The following is a 22,297-nucleotide window of genomic DNA, read 5'->3' as shown; positions in this document are numbered from 1 at the left end:
AAGCATGCCCCACGCTCAGCATAGAGCCAGACTTGGGCTCCATTCCATGACCCCCAGGATCATGACCTGATTAGGGCGCTCAACTGACTGAGCCACCCAGGTGTCTCCTTACTACTGAGGTTTGTTTAATTTGTTACATTAAGTTCTCTGGCGTTTATTTTAGGTCTTTTAGTTCTCCCTTTGGTCCTTAATTTAGCTATTCTTCCAATGTATTTGCTGGAGCAGGTCTGGGTTTTTGGTTTTTATTCGCTTGGGTGTCCCACCCCCCCCATGCGGACATCAGGTTTTTCTTTGCTGCTGTACTTCCTCCTTTTTGAGCCCAGAAGACGCAAATACATATATTTTTTACATATGGTGCAAGAGTTATTCATGTTCATACAGGGGTCTCTCCCCTCAGTGTTAATATCTCTGATAATCATAAGATGGGGACATTCTTAAAATTTAAACTGTTGACACACTCCTTCTAATAAGTTTACCTCCTTTTATCATCAAAGGATAAAATACTTTTTCGCAGCAGCTGGGAAAATGCTGCAGGATGTTTTGTTCTCTTCTAGTGCAAGTGGCTTTCCATGATGGTAAGTCTTTTCTGTGGTATTTATTCTTATTTTTAGATTTTTAAAAATAAGTGAAGTGTCTGTAAGATAATAGTCATCATGTGATGAAAGAATATTCAAGGTAAGGGAAAGATAGTGGCATTTTATTGGAATGTACAGGTCTTACACTGTCATTTGTAATTGTACAGTAGATTTACCTCTTTTGGTAGATGTTCTATTATTTAATAGAATATTATTTAGCAAAAAGAACTATAGGGGCAGGTTAAGTGCCTGACTTGGCTCAGGTCTTGATATCACGATTCACAGGTTTTGAGCCCAGTGTTGGGCTCTCTGCTGTCAGCAGGGAGTCTGTTTCAGATTCTCTTTCCCACTTCTTTCTCTGCCCCTCCCCCGACCACACGCATGCTTGCATGCTCGCCCACTCTCTCAAAAATAAATAAACATTAAAAAAATATTTTTATCTCAGGAAGTAATAACTTCTCTATTGATCAGTCCAGATATATGCATATAAAATATATTTTGATAGGTCCCAAACTGTTTCAAACAACCATTCCTGAGAACTAATAATTAGTCTAGAGAGAGAGTTTTACTGAGATGATTTTTATAATTACACCAATGTGAATTTTTGAGAGTTTTACAGTTTACAGAGGTACCTTGTTTTTTTCCTGATCTTCCCCCATCCCCATTATAGTTCTGAGTCATCCCTAAGATAACTTTGCATTCTTTCCATGTGACATAGTGATTTGGGAAACTTGCCTTCATGCAGGCCAGCAGGAGCAGTAGAGGGACAGAGAGAGAGGGGGAGAGGTAGAGGGAATCTTAAGCAGGTTCCATGCCTAGCACGGACTAGGGGCCCAATCTTAGAACCTTTAGATCATGACCTGAGCCAGAATCAAGAGTCGGACCCTTAACCAGTTGAGCCACCCAGGTGCCCCTTTCCTTCCCTTTTTAAGGCTGAATAATATTTTATTGTATGTATATATTACATTTTGCTTATCCATTCATCCACTGATGGACACTTGGGTTGTTTCCATGTTTTAGCTATTGTGAATAATGCTGCTGTGAACATGTGTGTACAAATATGTTTTCAAGACCCTGCTTTCAATTCTTTTTGGTATATTCCCAGAAGTAAAATTGTTGGGTTATATGGTAATTGTATTTAACAAGTTTTGTGGAAGGAAATGTTTTACTGTTTCACACAGCAACTATACCATTTTTCATGCCCACCACAACAGTGCAGGGTCTAATTCTCCACAGCCTCGTCAGCACTTCTTTCCTGCTTTTTTGGTGGTAGCCATCCTTATCTTTTATTTTTTTTAATTTTTTAAAAGCTTTTATTTAAATTCCAGTTACCATACAGTGTAATGTTAGTTTCAGGTGTACAATATAGTGATTTGACAGTTCCATACATCACCTGGTGCTCATCACAAGTGCACTCCTTAATCCTCATCACCTATGTAACCTGTCCCCCCAACCCCCACCTCCTTTCTGATAACCATCGGTTTATTTTTTTAAAATCTTTTAAATGTTTATTTTTTGAGACAGAGAGTGGGGGAGGGGCAGAGAGGCCAACAGAGGATCTGAAGCAGCCTCTGCTGACAACACAGAGCCCTATGCGGGGCTCGAACTCAAGAAACACAGGATCATGACCTGAGCTGAAGTCGGACGCTTAACCAACTTGAGCCACCCAGGCACCCCAAGTTTGTTTTCTATAGCTGAGAGTCTTATTTCTTGGTTTGCCTCTTTTTTTTTCCCCCTTTGCTCTTTTGTTTCCTAAATTCCATATATGAGTGAAATCATATGGTATTTGTCTTTATCTGACTGACTTCACTTAGCATAAATACTCTCTAGTGCCATCCATGTTGTTGGAAATGGGCAAGATTTCATTCCCTTTTTTTTTACTTTTTTTTTAATTATTGAGAGAGCATGAGCATGGGAGTGGCAGAGAGAGGGGGATACAAAGAATCTGAAGCAGGCTCCAGGCTCGGAGCTGTCATCACAGAGCCCGACACGGTGCTTGAACTCCGAAACTGCTAGATCATGACCTGAGCTGAAGTCAGATGCTCAACTGACTGAGCCACCTAGGTGCCCCATGGATTTCATTCTTTTTTATGACTAATATTAAACACACACACTTAGTTTCTTTGCGGGCCCCCCCCCCCCCCCCCACCCCGTTCATCGGTCTATGGTTACTTGGGCTGTTTCCATAATTTGGCTAATGTAGATAATGCTGCTGTAAACATAGGGGTGCATGTATCCCTTTGAGTTAATATTTTTATATTCTTTGGGTAAATACCTAGTAGTGTGATTATCTTTAAAAAAATTTTTTTTAATGTTTGTTTATTTTTGAGACAGTGCTAGAGACAGAGTGCAAGCGGTGGAGGGGCAGACAGAGGGAGACATAGAATTTGAAGTAGGCTTCAGCACAGAGCCCGATGTGGGGCTTGAACTCACGAACTGTGGGATCATGACCTGAGCCGACGTTTAACCGACTGAGCTACCCAGGCGTCCCAGTGTGACTATTTTTTAAATAGATAAAGGACAGAGCTAGGATTTTTCTTTCACTGTCCTCTTAAATGCGCCCTAGGAGCTCTTGACTGGGAAAAGTGGCATTTTTTTTTTTTAACCCTCTTTTATAGATTGCATTGATGGGTTTATTTCCCACCCACCCTTGTTTTTTACACCAACCAGTCACTTTTCCATTTAAAACATGTTATAATCCTACTCATTCTGTTTGTCTTCTCTTGATGATAAGTAGTGGAACTTCTAGACCAGGTTCTCACAATATCCCTAAATGCTTTGACTCTTGTAATGTGAAATGGTGTTGGTTCTCCTTTGGTCATTTCGTGTACAGGATTCAAGATAGGATCCCTGAAGATACCATAGTCTTGTTAGTTGGGAATATTATTTGAATGTATAGGCACTTTACCAAAGTGAGATAACATAAGACACTATACTAAATTTCCCTTTATATATTTAAAGAACAGACCTCAGATTTTCAGGATGATGATACCTTGGGCCTCAGGGACCTCTTTAGGGACAGATATAAGTAAGTTTTCTACCAAATAATACTGCTGACAGATGATTACAGAATCTTTGGTCCTATCTAGAAGGAATCCTTAAAGATTTCATTTACCTCTGACATAGTCAAGCCTACCATAGCCTATTTCTGTCTTTTTATTTAATATAGTTTGTCTTACTGTCTTTATTCTTTCATCACGTTTGTGTTCCTTTTGTGGCATTAGATACTATGCTCTTCTAGAAATACATAGATAAAAACACATTTCTTGACCTTTTAGGAAAGTAATTTTTTTAAAAATTACTTTTTAAGTGTTTATTTTTGAGAGAGTGTGAGCAGGAGAGGTGCAGAGGGCGGCGGGGACAGCGGATCCTAAGTGGGCTCTACACTGACAGGAGAGCCCGATGTGGGGCTCGAACTCACGAACTGTCAGGTCATGGCCTGAGCTGAAGTTGAAGTCTATTGCTTAATCAGCTGAGCCACCCAGCCACCCCAGGAAGGGAATTTTCTAAATTATTGATTGACTGGAAGGTTATACTTGATGGGGAGAAAAAACACTGATCTTCAGAGAAATGTGTACATGGATTGGGAAGCACAGGAAGGCTTTATAGAATGAGATGTTTGAGTTTGATTCAGAGTGATGAATAATTTCCTAGGCAGAGAAGAACAGTCATGGGCCAACTGATCGACCTTTACATAAAGCAAACCCAGTACCTCTCCAGAACCTTGAGTGACAGAACCTTTGTAAGGCAGTGTCTGATGCTATTATGGCCTTTTTCTTTTCTTGGGATGATTACTTTCAGTGTTCTTGGACTTAAGAATTTCTTGTTTCTATGAGCATTTAACTTGGAAAGTTCGTTGAATGTGGTGTTTGAGAGTTTAGGCACTTTAGTTAAATTGTCTGGTTTTGAATTATTAAAAAAAATTTTTTTTAGACAGAGCACAAGTGGGGGAGGGGCAGAGAGAGAAGGAGACCCAGAATCCTAAGCAGGCTCCAGGCTCTGAGCTGTCAGCACAGCCCGACACGGGGTTCTAACCCATGAACTGTGAGATCATTGACCTGAGCCCAAGTCAGTTGCTTAAGTGACTAAGCCACCCAGGCGCCCCTGGTTTTGTGTTTTAAAGTCAGGATTGGGGCGCCTGGGTGGCGCAGTCGGTTAAGCGTCCGACTTCAGCCAGGTCACGATCTTGCGGTCCGTGAGTTCGAGCCCCGCGTCAGGCTCTGGGCTGATGGCTCTGGGCTGATGGCTCGGAGCCTGGAGCCTGTTTCCGATTCTGTGTCTCTCTCTCTCTCTGCCCCTCCCCCATTCATGCTCTGTCTCTCTCTGTCCCAAAAATAAATAAAAACGTTGAAAAAAGAAAATTAAAAAAAAAAATAAAGTCAGGATTATGTTTTGTAACCACTGGCAAGTATTTTTTCCATTTTGGGAATAATTATGGTTATGACCCTGTATGCTTCAGTACAAGGTACATTAATTCTGTCAGCTAGTACAGTGCCTGCTCATTTTTCCATGACAGATGCTGAACAGTTTGCTTCTCTTCTGACCCTGGATCTCATTAGGAACTGTAGAATTAGGCATTGTGGTAATTTTTAGTCAGTTTAATAGGTGGAAACATGCCCCCTTGTAGATTTGTACTTTGTCTTTATAAGATTACAGGGCTATTGAATCTCAGCAGAAACTTGCTTTACCAGCTGTTGGGGACATCTTGGGATAATCATGTTTACTGGGACGTTGATGTAGAAATCTTAGTAGCATGGGAGTTATTCTGCTAGGTGTGGGCATTAAGCTTTTTGGAGATAGTGTTCTGGAGGGTTAACTTGGTGGAAAAGGATGTGCTTTAAGCAAGAATAAGCCAAATTTTAATGTATTAAGCTTGTGTCTCTTGTCACTGCATCCATTTATTGCATCTGTTCTTACTTCAATAAAAAAAAAAAAAAAAAAAAAAAAGACCGGGTTGGGGGGTGGGGAGGAAAAGACCAAAGGATCCCCATCCAGATGAATTCAAATAAATATTCAAATCTGAGGTAGTATGATTAAATGAAAGTACAGCTCTGGAGTCAGATTGCCTGGGTTTATAATCTACTGACTTTGTGATTTCGATCAAGTTTAACTTCCCTGTTCTTCAATTTCCTTATAAAATGGGGATAATACTGCTACCTACTTCAAAGGCTTGTTGAGAAGATTAAATGCATTAATACCTGCAAAGCATTTGGAACAGTGCCTGGCATGAGGTGTTTTATTTGTGAATGGTTTATTGAATGAATATATTTACACAAATACTTCAAAGAGCAAAACTAAGAAATAAAGCTAAATTAAAGTCAGGGTGAAAAATAGGGAACTTTTGGCAGGATAGTCCCATAACAAATACAGGCAAGCTGGTTTAAAGTAATTGATGTCTAACTAGGCTATTACTACACAGTAAAGGGGAAATGGCCTGGAACCAAACAGGCTTTATTTTTGAGAGAAAAAGGGCACAAATGATCGAGGGGCAGAGAGAGAGAGACAGACAGACAGAAGCAGGGCTCGAGTTCACCCAAAGCGGAACTCGAACTCACGAACTGTGAGATCATGACCTGAGACAAAGTCAGATGCTTTAACTGACTAAGCCACCCAGGTGCCCCCAAACAGGCATTTATTAGTATGTTTGATTATTGTGCCCTTTCTGTTGCTAGTATTCTAAATTTCCGTTTCTTTGATGATTTTCAGTCAGCTACCTATTGTCCCCAAGCTACTTGGAAGTCTCCCAAATTTTGTCCAGAGTGTTTGTACCAAATTGCCTCTGCATCCACATGTAGTCTTTGACAGTGACACTCTATTCACTGGTTCATAAGTTTTGATCATACCTGCTGCAAACAGATTTGACAGCCATCCCCCATCCCAGAAGTGCTTAGATCACATTGAGAAAATAGTTATTGCAGGGAAGACTTTGTGAAATACTAGTTAAATTGAGCATTTTTTGTGAATATAATTGCGCTAATCCTGCTGATGGTGGTTTTGAAGGTGTGGCCAGTTTTGGATAAATCAGTTTTCACGTAAAGTTTTGGGGTACTTTATAGGTAGGATCATGTTTCTGTTGCTGGTGTTAAAAGGGTGAGGATGACACCAAGGTTTTCATGAGAGCTTCATTATAGTCATAATTTGCAAATTGGTACAAAGCGCTGGTTGTATAGAACACCCAGGGGTAGTAGGAAGTGCTTTTATGACTCATGGCTACTACTCTCCCTTAATCTACTCTACTACCTTCAGGAATGGACGGATTCTTAGTTGAGGGGCTAAGAGGGAAGAGTTGGGGTCTTAAAAGTAAATAACATCTGCAACTCCATTATAAAAAGACAAGCCAATTAAAAGATTGGCAAAGCATCTGAATATTTTCCAGAGAAAGTACGCAGATGGCCAGTAAGCACATGAAAAGATGCTCAACATCATTAGCCATTAAAGAAATAAAAACCATGATGTGTACGACTTTGCACACACTGAGGTAACTTTTTTTTTTTTTAAAGAAACTAACAAATATTGGTGAGAGTATGGAGAAATTAGAATCTTCCTATATTGCCAGTAGGAATGTAAAAATAGTGCAGCCCCTGTGAAAAAGTTTGGCACTTCCTTCAAAAAGTTACTATGATGTCCCTGCAGTTCCACTGCTAGGTAATATAGGCAAGAGACCTGAAAGCATACTTCTGTGAATATTCATAGCAGCGTTAGTCATGGTGGCCAAAAAGTGAAAATTCAACTCACATGTCCACTAACTGGTAAACGTATAAATAAAATGTGGTCTATCCATATAGTTTGTGAACTATATTGTTAGGTGCTGCATTCTGGGTGAACCCTGAGACATGCTAATTGAAAGAAGCCAGTTACAAAGACAACATATTAGAAGCATACTTGGAGATATTGTTGATTTAGTTCCAGACTGCTGCAGTAAAGCGAACATCCCAGTGAAGCGAATATCCTAATCAAGTCAGATGAATTTTTTGGTTTGCTAGTGCATATAAAAGTTATTTTACAATATGCTGTAGTCCTTAAGTATGCAGTAGCATTATGTCAAAAAAAATTACATACCTTAGTTAAAAATACTTTATTGCTAAAAAGGCTGTGTCTGAACTTTCAGTGAGTCATCTTTTTTTTTGGTGCTGGAATGTCTTGCCTTGTTGATGGCTGCTAACGGATCAGGGTGTTGGTTGCTGAAGGTAGGGACGGTTGTGGCAGTGTCTTAAAAAAGACAACAGTGAGGTTTTCTGCATTGATTGATTTCCTTTCAGGAGCATGGGATGCTGTTTGATAGCATTTTGCCCATGGTAGAATGTCTTTCAAAATTGGGAGTCAACGTCTAACCCTAACCCTAACCCTAACCCTGCTAATGCTTTATCAACTAAGTCTAAGTACTGTTTTAAATGCTTTAATGTCATTTCAGAAGTCTTTTTTCCAATTAAAATTTTTTTCTTAAATTTACATCCAAGTTAGTTAGCATATAGTACAATACTGATTGCAGGAGTCAAATCCAGTGATTCATCCTCTTCATATAACACCCAGTGCTCATCCCAACAAGTGTCATGCTTAATGCCCCTTGCCCATTTAGCCCATACCCCCACCCACAACCCCTTCAGCAACCCTGTTCTCTATATTTAAGAGTATGTTATGTTTTGTCCCCCCTCTCTGTTTTTATGGTTTTTTACTTCCTTTCCATTATGTTCATCTGTTTTGTGTCTTAAATTCCAGATATGAGTGAAGTCCTATTTGTCTTTCTCTAATTTTGCTTAGCACGATACACTCTAGTTCCATACATATTGTTTGAAATGGCAAGGTTTCATTCTTTTTGATTGCTGAGTAATAATACTCCGTTGTGTGTGTGTGTGTGTGTGTGTGTATCTTACATCTTTATCCATTCATCTGTTGATGGACATTTGGGCTCTTTCCATACTTTGGCTGTTGTGGATAACGCTGTTATAAACATTGGGGTGCATGTGCCCCTTTGAAACAGCATGCCTGTATCCTTTGGATAAATACGTAGTAGTGCAGTTGCTGGGTTGTAAGGTAGTTCTATTTTTAAATATTTTGAGGAAACTCCATACCGTTTTCCAGAGTGGCTGCACCAGTTTGCATCCCACTAGCAGTGAAAAAGGGTGCTTTTTTTTCCACATCCTTGCCAACATCTGTTGTTGTCTGAGTTGTTAATTTGTAGCCATTCTGACAGGTGAGGTGGTATCATTGTGGTTTTGATTTGTATTTCCTTGATGATAAGTGATGTTGAGTATGTTTTCATGTGTCTGTTAGCCATCTGGATGTCTTCTTTGGGAGAAGTGTCTATTCATGTCTTTTGCCCATTTCTTCACTGGATTATTTGGTTTTTGGGTGTTGATTTTGATAAGTTCTTTATAGATTTTGGATTCATTTCAGCAGTCTTAACCAGAAGTAAATTCCATCTCAAAAAACCATTTTCTGGGGTGCCTGGGTGGCTCAGCCGGTTGAGTGTCCAACTTTGGCTCAAGTCATGGTCTTGCAGTTCGTGTGTTTGAGCCCCGTATCAGGCTTGCGTTGGATTCTTTGTCCCCCTCCCTGCCCTTCCTCCAGTCACACTCTCGCAAAGATAAATGAACATTAAAAAAAAATAAACCATTTTCTTTGCTCCATTCATAAGAAGCAACCTAACTCCCTTATTTGTTAGTTTTATCATGAGATTGCAGCAGTTGAGTCAACCTTCAGGCCTACTTTGTTATTTTATTATTTTAGTTTATTTATTTATTTTGAGAGAGGGAGAGAGCATGCATGCGAGGGAGGGGCAGAGAGAGAGAATCCCAAACAGGCTCTGTACTGTATGGATTATACAATGTTCACCACAAGTGTAGCTACTTCTGTCACTATACAGCATTATCACAACACCACTGACTGTATTCCCTGTGCTGTACCTTTCATCCCTCTGACTTACTCATTCCATAACTGGAAGCCCATACCTCCCACTCTCCTTCACACTTTTGTCCATCCCCTACCTCCCTTTCCTCTGGCAGCTACCAGTTCTCTGTACTTAGGGGTCTGTTCCTGCTTTTTTGTTTGTTTTATTTTGTTCTTTAGATTTCATATATAGGTGAAATATGGTATTTGTCTTTCTCTGTCTTATTTCACTTGGCAGAATATCTTCTGTGTCCGTCCATATTATTGCAAATGACAAGAGGTCATTCTTTTTCGTGGCTGAGTAGTATTCCATGGAATGTATGTGTACACACTATATCTTTATCCATTCATCTCTTGATCGACACTTAGATTGCTTCCATATCTTGGTTATTGTAAATAATACTGTGATAAGTGGAGATGCATATATCTTTTCAAATTAGTGTTTTTATTTTCATTGAGTTAAATACTCAGTGGAATTACTGGGTCATATGGTATTTCTATTTTTAAAAAATTTTTTATGTTTATTTTTTTATTTTTGAGAGAGACGGAGCATGAGTGGGAGAAGAGCAGAGAGAGACAGACAGACAGACAGACAGAATCCGAAGCAGGGTCCAGGCTCTGTCAGCACAGAGCCTGACGTGGGGCTTGAACCCACGAACTGTGCGATCATGACCTGAGCTGAAGTTGGATGCTCAACCGACGGAGCCACCCAGGCACCCCGTCTATTTTTAATTTTTTGAGGAATCTCCATACTGTTTTCTACAGTGGCTGCACGGATTTACATTCCCACCAGTAGTGCATTAGGGTTCCCTTCTGTCCACATGTTCACCAACACTTATTTTTTGTCTTTTTGACAGTAGCCATTCTGACAGGTGATATCTCATTTTGGTTTTGATTAAGTCCACTTTTTTTAAAGTTTATTTACGTAATGTCCACCCAACATGGGTCTTGAACCCATGATCCCAAGATCAAGAGTGGTATGCTGTACTGATTGAGCCAGCCAGGCACCCCTGAAATGTATTTCTTTTTTTTTTTTTTTTCTTTCTGAAATGTATTTGTTAATAATAGTGAAAGTTGAAATTATCCTTGATTCTTGGGATGCAGAATTGATATTGTGTTAGCAGGCATGTGAAAACCTTAATCTTGTCCATCTCCATCAGAGCTCTAGGGTGGCCAGGTCCATTGTCATTGAGCAGTAATATTTTGAAAAGGAATCTTTTTTCCTGAGCAGTAGGTCTCAATAGTAGGCTAAAAATAGTGAACTGTGTTGTAAACAGATGTGCTGTCATCAGGCTTTTGTTCCCTTATACTGTACAGGCAGAGTAGATTCAGCGTAATTTTTTTTGAAGATTATATTTTTAGTAATCTCTACAACCAGTGAGGGGCTTGAACTCACAACCCTGAGGTCAAGAGTTGCATGCTGTACCGACTATGCTCACCAGGCACCCAAATTTAGCATAATTCTTAAGGGCTGAGGATTTTCAGACTCGTCAGTGAACATTGGCTTCAACTTAAAATCACCAGCTGCTTTAGCCCTACCTAACATGAGAGTCACCCTATCCTTTGAAATTTTGAAACCAGGCATTGGCTTCTCTTTAGCTGGGAAAATCTTAGATGGCATCTAATAATATAAAGCTGTTTTATCAACACTGAAAATCTATTGAGTGTGTAGCCACCTTCATTAATTATGTTAGCTAAGATCTTCTGGATAACTTGTAGCTTGTACCACAGCACTTGCTGCTTCACCTTGTTGTGGAGAGGACTTTCTTCCCTTAAACCTCATGAACCAACCTTTGCTGGCCTGATTTTTCTTCTGTAGTTTCCTCCCCTCTCTCAGCCTTCATATAATAGAAGAAAGTTAGGGCCTTGGTCTGGATTAGGTTTGGCTTAAGGGAATGTTGTGGCTAGTTTGATCTTCTATGCAGACCACTAAAACTTCTCTGTATCAGGGATAAGGCTGTTTTTCTTTCTTACTATTCATGTGTTAACTGGAGTAGTGCTTTTCATTTCAACTTCAAGAACTTTTCCTTTGTATTCACAGTTTGGCAAATTGTTTGGCATAAGAGGCCTAGCTTTTGGCCTGCCTCAACTTTCACCATACCTTCCTTACTAAACTTAATTATTGCTAGCTTTTGATTTACAGTGAGAGTTGTGTGACTTCCTTTCACTTGAACACTTAGGGACCATTTTAGGGTTATTAACTGGCCTAATTTCAATATTGTAGTGTCTCAGAGAATAGAGAGGCTTGAGGAGAGAGGGAGAGATAGTGGAGTGTGGGGTGACAGGACATGGTACTGAAGATGAATAGCAGGTTGGCGGGACAGAACACATCATTTATTGTTTGCCATTTTATATGGGTGCGGTTTGTGGTGCCCCAAAACGGTTGTAACATCAAAGATCACTGATTATAGATCGCCATAACAAATGTAATAATAATGAAAAATCAGCTTGAAATATTACGAGAATTATTGAAGTGTGACACAGAAACATGAAATGAACTGATGCTGTTGGAAATACGGTGCTGAGGACTTGCTTAGTACAAAGTTGCTACAAATCTTCAATTTGTAAACAATGCAGTTGTAAAACAAGGTATGCCTACATAACATGGTTGCATTTATATGGAATGTCCGGAATGGTAAATCCGTAGAGATGGAAAGGAGATTGGTGGTTACTTAGGGTTGAGAGAATTGGGGTATATGTGGGGAGTGATGGCTAATGGGTATGGAGTGTTTCTTTTTCAGGTGAGATGAAACTGTTCTAAAACTGATTGTGGTCATCGTTGCACCACTTTGTGAATATACTAAAAACCACTACATTGTGCATTTTATTTATTTTTAAAAATTTTATTTTTTAAAAATTTACATCCAAATTAGTTAGCATATAGTGCAGCAATGATTCCAGGAGTAGATTCCTTAGTGCCCCTTCCCCATTTTAGCCCATCCCTCCTCCCACACCCCCTCTAGTAACCCTCTGTTTGTTCTCCATATTTATGAGTCTCTTATGTTTTGGTCTCCTCCCTGTTTTTATATTTTTGTTTTCCTTCCCTTATGTTCATCTGTTTTGAAGATTAAAAGTCCTCATATGGGTGAAGTCATAATATTTGTCTTTCTCTGACTAATTTCACTTAGCCTAATACTTCCAGTTCCATCCATGTAGTTGCAGATGGTAAGATTTCATTCTTTTTGATTGCCGAGTAATACTCCATTGTGTGTGTGTGTGTGTATATGTATGTATGTATGTATGTGTATGTATATATATATACCACATCTTCTTTATCCATTCATCCACTGATGGACATTTGGGCTCTTTCCATACTTTGGCTATTGTTGATGGTGCTGCTGTAAACATTGGGGTGCCTGTGTCCCTTCGAAACAGCACACCTGTATTCCTTGGATAAATACCTAGTATCACAATTGCTGGGTCGTAGGGTAGTTCTATTTTTAGTTTTTTGAGGCACCTTCATACTGTTTACCAGAGTGGCTGCACCAGCTTGCATTCCCATACATTGTACATTTTAAATGAGTGAATCATATAGGTGAAGATCAGTGAAGCTGTTTTTTTTTTTTTTTTTTTAATTTTTTTTTTCAACGTTTATTTATTTTTGGGACAGAGAGAGACAGAGCATGAACGGGGGAGGGGCAGAGAGAGAGGGAGACACAGAATCGGAAACAGGCTCCAGGCTCTGAGCCATCAGCCCAGAGCCTGACGCGGGGCTCGAACTCACGGACCGCGAGATCGTGACCTGGCTGAAGTCGGACGCTTAACCGACTGCGCCACCCAGGCGCCCCGAAGCTGTTGTTTAATAAAACTGGGTAACTGCTGCTTCTGTAGTTGTACCATAGTCTTTTGTGCATAGTTTGTGGCTTTCTAAAATGAAAGGAGTGATATACTTAATTGAATCGGATTGTAGACTATCATTGAGTCCTTTAATTCCATTTCCCTAGGGCCCTTGGATGGCTCAGTTGGTTGAATGTTGGACTCTTGATTTTGGCTCAGGTTGTGATCAAGCTCTGCAACGGGCTCCATGGTGAGCCTTGATCCTGCTTGGGATTCTCTCTCTCCCCCTCTGCCTCTCTCCACTGTTCACGTTCTCCCTTTCTCTCAAAAAATTTTTAAAAATTTTAAAAATATATTTCCCTCTTCTTACTGTAAAAATATTGTTAAAATGTTGAAAATTTTAAAGCATAGAAAGTGAAGGAAATGCAAATTATCTGGAATAGTACTCAGATCTATCATTGTTAAATTTTTGGTGGTATTTTGTGTATAGTTTTTCCATATAGTTGCAAAGTCATACAATTTAAAAGAATTGTCTTTTGGTGTGGCTAGATTAATTTTTAAATTGCTTTGTTGGGGCCAATATAGAAAACTAATTACTGATTCACTTCTGAGGAATGTTTAATTTGTTAGTTTTTTGAAAATAAACTTGTATGGAAGTGATCTTGAAATTACCCTCTGACTCCACTGGCCCTAAATTTAGCCCTTTTTTTTTCTAAATGTTTATTTTTCAGAGAGAGAGAGAGAGAGAGAGAGCGAGCGCGAGCGCGCATGAGCAGGGGAGGGGCAGAGAAAGAGGGAGACACAGAAATGGAAACAGGCTCCAGGCTCTGAGCTGTCAGCACAGAGCCCAATGCTGTAACTCACAGACCGCAAGATCATGACCTGAGCCGAAGTCAGATGCTCAACTGACTGAGCCACCCAGGCGCCCCCCCCCCCCCTTTTTTAATGACTGTAGTTAAAAAAAAAAGTTCTGGGGCACTTGGCTGGCTCAGTCCTTATAGCATGTGACTCTTGATCTCAAGGTGGTGAGTTCAATCAAGCCCTGTGTTGGGCATGGAGCCTACTGAATTAAAAAAGAATGAATGCTTTCAGGCTTCCACAAATGAATTAATGGTTTTATTACTGTACTCCCTACTATTTCTTTAATGCTTCAGAATTACATTAAAAAATTAAAGTATAATTTATATATGATAAAATATACCCCTTTTACATATACAGTTGACTCTTGAACAACAACATGTGCTTGAACTGAGCAGGTCTACTTACATGTGGATTTTTTTTTTCAATGAACCAGTACAGTACTGTGAATGTATTTTCTCTTATGGAATTTTCTTTATAACTTTTTCTCTAGCTTACTTTATTGTGGAATGCAGTATATCATAGATATAGCATACAGAAATATGTGTTAATTATCAGCAAGGCTTTTGGTCAGCATTCGGCTATTAGTAAAGGTTTTGGGGAGCTACGAGGTATACTTGGATTTCTGACTGTGCTTGGTGCCCTACTCTTGTGTGATTCAAGGGTTTATATTGTACAATTTAGTGTTTAGATAAGTGTAACCACCACAGTGGAGCAATTTTCTTACTCCCCAAATTTCCTTTACACACAAGCCCGTCACTTCACCCCTATACCTTGGTATAACCACTTATTTGTTGTCTTTATAGTTTTGCAATTTCTGTGACTTGGCTTGAGTGAATTATATAGTCTTTTTTGGTCTGGCTTTTTTCAGTTAGAATGATTTTGTAATTCATCTATCTTGTGAGTTTTTGTTTTAAAATTTGTTTTTGTGCGGGTTGGGGAGAAGGAAGTGCATGTGCCCACATACGTGTGCGAGCAAGGAATGGGCAGAGGGAGAGAACCCCATGCAGGCTTCTTGTTGTCCCAAGAACTGTGAGGTCATGACCCGAGCCGAAATTAACAGACTTAAAAGGCTGAGCCACCCCCAGGCGCCCCCTACATCTTGTTATTTGTATCCGTAGTTTATTTTTTTATTCTTGAGTAGTACTCCATTGTATACTTAGACTTTTGGGTTGTTTTCACCTTAGCGTTTTGAATAAAGTTGCCGTGACCATTTATTTGTGTGAAGGTCCTTGTTAAGATACATTTTAATTTCTTTTGGGAAATCTCTAGTAGTAGAATTACTGAGTCTTAATAGGGTTTTCTAACTATAAGAACTACCAAACTTTTCAAAGACCTTACTATCTTAATATTTCTATTAATTTTCTGGTACTCCCTAAAGTGTAATTTTTTAAAACTTATTTTCCTGGGACAGCACATAATTTAACTCTTAAGGAGTGTTTCATAAAGTTACTATCTGTATCATATTTTAGAATATGCTTATGCTTAGAGTGTTAATGTATGCTAAGGGTATTTGTTAAAATGTAGATTCTTGGGGTCTTATGACCAAAGATTCTGAATCAGTAAAGAGCCACATGGTGATATGGCATTTAGTCTTTTCTAAAAGCATAGTTTTAGTAAATATATTTATTGGGTTAGTATTCATTGAGCTGTTTTTGGTTCTTCCTTTGCATTTCTCTGCATTGTTGTTCCCTGTGTTTTTCTTTAAACTTGGGGATCTCCTAAGGTTTATCTGGGCTCCTTTCTTAGCCCGCCACCTAGTGGTAACAAATAGGAACCATCAAAAGTTTTGCTAATGAATGTGTAGGAGGTGGACAATTTCTTTCTAAAGGTGGAAGGATGGAAACATCCAAAGTTACGTTTGGTTTGTGTTTGTGATTTAACCAAATGCTCAAATGCGTATGTTTGCTATATAATGAATATTCTTTTCTCCCATGACTTTTTGAAATAGAACTTATTTGTAAGAAAAAATATTTTAGAGCCTGTAAATTAAAACAGATTTTCTTAATGCTTATTTTATTTTCGAGAGAGCACGCGCATGAGTGGGGGAGGGGCAGAGAGAGGGAGACATAATCTGAAGCAAGCTCCAGGTTCTGAGTTGTCAGCACAGAGCCCGATGTGGGGCTTGAACCCACAAGCTGTGAGTTCATTGTCTAAGCCAAAGTTGGGGGTTTGACCGACTGAGCCACCCAGGTACCCCTAGAGCCTACAGATTTTTAATCTTTGTCTTAATCCAGCTCAATTATTTTTACTGGGAAATGGGCAGATGTGCTTTCCTAGTTCCCTTATTTAATGAGACAGATGCTTCTAGCTGTATTGAGTTAGGTGGCATATGAGGTTTTGATTCCATAGAACTTTTATTACAGATTCTCTTGTTCTAGGCTCTTAGTTTACTTTCTTTTACATGATTTTTGGTTTTTTACTCCTTTCAGGTTTAATGATTATAGTTATTTTTGTTAAAATTCTTACCTTTTTATACTAGCTTGACAGAAAAAAAGACCTATTGTGAAGGGATTTTGTATCAACAAAACTTACTTTGTAAGGTCTGATTTCACTTTTCCCTTATAGAAATGGTGGAATCGATGAAGAAAGTAGCAGGGATGGATGTGGAGTTGACAGTTGAAGAAAGAAACCTCCTATCTGTTGCATATAAAAATGTGATTGGAGCCAGAAGAGCTTCCTGGAGAATAATCAGCAGCATTGAACAGAAAGAAGAAAACAAGGGAGGAGAAGACAAACTAAAAATGATTCGGGAATATCGGCAAATGGTGAGATTATCTATCCTAGGCTTCTTTAAAGAAAGATGCCTCATGTTTTGGATATTTTATTTTAAAGCTCGGGGCATCTGGGTGACTCAGTCAGTTAAGCGTCCAATGTCATGCTCAGGTCATGATCTCATGGCTTGTGAGTTTGAACCCCACTTCGGGCTCTGTGTGCTGACAGCTTAGAACCTGGAGCCTGCTTTGGATTCTGTTTTTCTTGCCCCTCCCCTGCTTGTGCTCTGTCTCAGAAATAAACATTAAAAAATTTAGTAAAATTTTATTTAAGTAGTCTCTAAACCTGGTGTGGGGCTTGAACTCATGATTCTGAGATTGTCACATGCTCTTCCGACTGAGCCAGTCAGGCGTCCCAGGTTTTGAACATTTTATTATTTTTTTTAAGAATTTTTAAAAAGTTCATTTATCTTGAGAGAGAGCGAGTGAGCATAAAAGCAGGGGAGGAACAGAGAGAGAGAGAATCCCAAGCAGGCTCTGCATTTACAGTGCAGAGCCTGATAATGGGTCGTGAACTCGTGAATGGTGAGATCATCTCCTGAGCCAAAATCAAGAGTTGGACACTTAACTGACTGAGCCACCCAGGTGTCCCTGAACATTTTAGATCACACTGTAGTACACATGTGTAATATAAATTTTACACTTGAATGGATTTGCATATTTTGCTTAACCCAGATTATAGGTCATACAGTATTTCAGGACAGAGGTGAAGAAGTTTTCTCTGGAAGCTATAGAAGGTGCTCACTTTTGAGCACCAACAAGTAGAAACTAATTTAATCTTGTTTTTATTGTAGTTAACTGCAAAATACTTCATTGAGTGACTTGAAAGAACCATCCAGGACAATGTAACAAGTATTTTTGTGCCTCTTATGTGCCGCACAATTTGCTAGGTGCTATGGATGTAAAGATGAGACAAATACAGGTTACTTTGCATATGGAGGTTCAGTCTAGTCATTGTTTTCTTAATTGAGTAGAAAATGTTAAAGGCATTGGACATTATTTCTTGAAGTTACTGTTTCAGGTATTTTATATATAAATGGAATTTTTCGTACTGTGAGTTTTGGTCAAAAAAGTACCATAGCCGTTGATCTAGGTTAGTGGTTTTCAACCAGAGGTGATTCTACTGCTCAGAGGGCATTTGGCAATTTCTGAAGACATTTTTGGTTGTCACAACTTGGAGGGTGCTATTGGCATCCAGTGGGTAGAGACAAGGATGCTGTTTGCTGAATACCCTGTGGATAGAACAGCCCTGTATAGCAAAGAATGATCTAGTCCAAAATGTCAGGCTACTATTGAGAAAGTGATTCTTGTGGAAGAGAAAGGCATATAAACACATTTTGAGTCCAGTGAGGGAAATTACAGGAACACTCAAAAAGTAGCATGGGGAATGAATTTGGTAGGGAGAGGGAAAAGGGCAACTACATTTATTATCTCCACCTTTGTTGGACGCTGTTCTTGAGTGGGGAGATATTAATACACATAATTGTGCAACATACGGTATTTATTTAAATTACCCTGTAAAGAATAGGTATTAGTCTACTTTATAGATGGGAAAACTGAGGTTTTGAGTGACTTAAGAGGTGGTAAGCTGATATAGGGACACGCCTGGGTGGCTCAGTCAGTTAAGCATCTTACTTCGGCCCAGGTCATGATCTCACAGTTCGTGAGTTCGAACCCAGTGTCGGGCTCTGTGCTGACAGCTTGGAGCTTGGGGCCTGCTTCGGGTTCTGTGTCTCCCTCTCTCTGCCCCTCCCCAGCTCATGCTCTCACTTTGTCAAAAATAAATAAACTTAAAATAATCTTTAAAAAAAGGTGGTAAGCTGATATCAGTGTGCCCATTAATGTCAAATATATTGGAACACGAGTATGGGTTGTCAGTAGAAAAGTTTGGTGTCTCAGAGGAACGATGAAATGAGAAAGTTAAAAATGCTTAAGTGGCAGAATTCTGTGCTAAATTGTGGGATTTGGGCTAAGTAGGAAAGGAAGCAGGAAGCAAAGAGAGGGACTGATAAATTGGGGGAAGATGAAAGATTCAAGAGGCTGGAGGTCTTGATGTGTCTCTAATTAGGAATAACAGGAATAAAGAAGTAAGGAAGGAAGTTACAATGTAGTAGTGAAATAGAATTTAAGACGTCTTGGATAGGGGCGCCTGGGTGGCTCAGTCAGTTGAGCGTCCGACTTCGGCTCAGGTCATGATCTCGCAGTCTGTGAGTTCGAGCCCCGCGTCGGGCTCTGTGCTGACAACTCAGAGCCTGGAGCCTGCTTCGGATTCTGTGTCTCCCTCTGTCTCTGCCCCTCCCCTGCTCATGCTCTGTCTCTCTCTCTGTCAAAAATAAATAAAACATAAAAAAAAAAAAAAGACTTCTTGGATAAAGCAGCTCAGTTAGAGATGTTGACAAATAAGGTCATGGAGTTGAGATCAGGGAACTGTATTGAAAGGAACATGGTGATAATACCTTGGTGTGATACCAGGAATTGGAGAGGTAGCCTGTGAATGTGGTTGGAAGGCCTGTAGAGATCCACTGATAACAGATAGTGAAAAATTAGGTCACAGAGGATGAGCTTCCAGAGAGGAGCTGTTTGTGGAGTAACAGCAGCCAGTCATACTGAGTTAGTGGGGAGCTAAGAGAATTCAGAAATTTTTTCTCTTAGAATAATTGCTACTTGAAAAGCCATGAGGGAGGTAGTTTATTCAGGAAAGAGCTAGTTTAATTTAGGATCTGGATGAGATTATAGGAGAAGAGAGAGTGGGAGGATTCTTTACAATGGAAAGGAGGTTCCAGAGGGCATAAGAAGAACTTGGAAAGGTTCACCAGTGTCACCATGAATTAATAGAAAATAGAGACTAAGATAATATGTACGTTCACTTGGGATATTCATCTTTGGTATGATAAATTGAGATGAGTGGCAATATTTACTTGAGTATACAGAGTTTTAGTGCTATAATTTGGCTGTGGATCTTTTCCACTTACGGCTGTTGAGCACAGTAGTGGTTAGGAATGTGAGCACTGGAGGCCAGTTGCCTGGGACTGAATTTTTATTCTATCCCTTATAAACCATGACCTTAGGTTTTCTAGCCTGCCTCTGTTCACATCATAGCGCTGTCTCTTGTTTTAATGTTTATTTTTGAGAGGGAGACAGACAGCACAGGCAGGGGAAGGGCAGAGAGAAAGGGAGACACAAAATCTCAAGCAGGCTACATGCTCTGAGCTGTCAGAGCAGAGCCTGACATAGGGCTGGAACCCATGAACCTCCAGATCATGACCTGAGCCAAAGTTGTATGCTCAGTAGACTGAGCTCCCCCAGGTGCCTCAAGATTTTTATTTTTATGTAGTATCCATACCCAACCTGGGGCTTGAACTCACAAGCCGGAGATTGAGAGTCCCATGCTCCATGGTCTGTGTCAGCCAGGCACTCCTGCCTTTTTTCTTTTTTAAAGCACTTAACAGCATGGAGAAAGAAAGAAGGTAATTTCTGTAACTTGGAGATAACTTTTCTCTCTCTCTCTCTCTCTTTTTTTTTTTTAATCAAGAGAGAGGAAGAAGGTTTGGAGAAAGATGTATATTCTGTTTACTATGGCTCTCTTCCTTAAAACCAGAGGGAGATTGTGTCATAATTTATGTAATCTCTTAGACTTAAACAATTTTTGACTTTTTTTTCCAGGTTGAGACTGAGCTAAAGTTAATCTGTTGTGACATTCTGGATGTACTGGACAAACACCTCATTCCAGCAGCTAACACTGGCGAGTCCAAGGTTTTCTATTATAAAATGTAGGTTCTATACTAGAAGGGAAAATGTGAGATTAAATGTTGGCTCCCTTAGAATTACCACTTTCTCTGTGTAGGTGTTCAACTTTAATAATAGTTTGTTAGAAGAATAGTTACACGGGAAGAATGATTTTCAAAACTTAATTTTTGAGTAGTCGTTTGCAGATTCACTGCTAGTGAACAGTTGTTGCGTTTAAGATGGTCAGACTACTGTGAAAGTACTAGGTTTTATTTTACCTGTTTGCATTTTTGTGTGGAATTAGCCCCCAGCTGTATAGTAATACATTATTACATAGCTCAATTTTAACATTTTATGTACAAGTTTTATTTCATGATTAACAAACTGTCATGCCATTTTTTTGGGAACCACTTCTCATTTTTAATTCTAGTCATTGACAAATTTGTTCATTTTTGAGGCTTTTCAGTTGATTTCTCTAGTGTTTTGCTTCTGTTTGGTAATACGAACTCTGAGGGGGAAAACTAGATAGACTAGTCAGTCTTTCCTGAAAGAGACTTTGTGAAATTACTGAAGTATACTTGTTAATTATTGATATATTTTTGTCACATACTTCATTTTATAGAATATAGAAAAATTGTAACAGTCTACTTTCATTTAAAAACATTTTTCTTAATTCTATTGTTTTATTTTGTTTTGTTTTAGGAAAGGGGACTACCACAGGTATCTGGCTGAATTTGCCACAGGAAATGACAGGAAGGAGGCTGCGGAGAACAGCCTAGTGGCTTATAAAGCTGCTAGTGATATTGCAATGACAGAACTTCCACCGACGCATCCTATTCGCTTAGGTCTTGCTCTCAATTTCTCCGTATTCTACTATGAAATTCTTAATTCCCCTGACCGTGCCTGCAGGTAAGTCATGGAAGAGAAACAAAAGCTCTCACTATGAAAGTGAAAAAGTTACAAAGGACAATTGTTTCTGTTTTGTTTCCTGGGACTGCCTTTGTATCCTTGGCCATGTACTAAAGAATTCTTTTGGCTCTTAATGAAACTGCTTTGGATGATTTAGGACAGACCTTACCTAGTTTGCTAGGATAGCAGTTTTGGATGTTGATGGGGAAATATTTTGTTGATAGGTTGAAAAAAATTTTTAACTTGTTAGTGATAGAGTGAAATGAGAGGAATTGTAGAGTTATTTTAATGTTTTTATATTAGCTGTTAGTCCTTGTAGGCATGCTTTTTAATATAGTTATGCTCTTAGTTGTACATATTTTGTAATTTCTATTTTAATATGAACAGTTCTCCAGCTTTGTATGTTAACAATTCGCCCATTTGTATTTCAGATTGTTCCCAATTTTTTCCCTAAATTTATTTACTTATTTTGAGAGAGACAGAGGGCGAGTGGGGTAGGGGCAAAGGGAAGAGAGAGAATCCTAAGCAGGCTCCACACTGTGAGTGTGGGAGCAGAGCCTGATATGGGGCTCAATGAGATTCCTGTACTGTAGGATCATGACCTGAGCCAAAACCAAGAGTCAGATGCTCAACTGAGCCGCCCAGGCGCCCCGCAATTTTTGAAACAGATAGAAATTTAAAGGATAGCTTTATGTACATGGCTTTTTACTTGTAAAAATTACTACAAAATACAACATGAAGGTTATCATTCTAACCATTTTGTTGTATAATTGGATGGCATTATGTACACCT

General features: G+C 39.3%; 1 protein-coding gene across 3 annotated transcripts in view; it reads left to right on the top strand.

Annotated features, from left to right (window-relative positions):
- The window catches only part of YWHAE (tyrosine 3-monooxygenase/tryptophan 5-monooxygenase activation protein epsilon), a 53,827-nt gene that overhangs the window by 24,460 nt on the left and 7,070 nt on the right, over positions 1–22,297 (top strand). For 2 of the 3 annotated variants that reach the window (XM_040455473.1, XM_040455471.1), the window contains exons 2-4: positions 16,665–16,864; positions 20,534–20,640; positions 21,299–21,505. In XM_040455473.1, coding sequence (XP_040311407.1) covers positions 16,665–16,864; positions 20,534–20,640; positions 21,299–21,505 — 514 coding nt within the window. Of the gene's footprint in view, positions 1–494; positions 576–16,664; positions 16,865–20,533; positions 20,641–21,298; positions 21,506–22,297 lie in introns of all 3 variants that reach the window. The other variant, XM_040455472.1, reaches the window with a different exon arrangement.

Source organism: Herpailurus yagouaroundi, unplaced genomic scaffold, assembly GCF_014898765.1.
Source record: "Herpailurus yagouaroundi ecotype Mexico unplaced genomic scaffold, PumYag 215, whole genome shotgun sequence".
NCBI classification, from domain to species: domain Eukaryota; kingdom Metazoa; phylum Chordata; class Mammalia; order Carnivora; family Felidae; genus Herpailurus; species Herpailurus yagouaroundi.
Note: the sequence above shows the minus strand (reverse complement) of the source record. Positions and strands in the feature narration are given on the sequence as shown.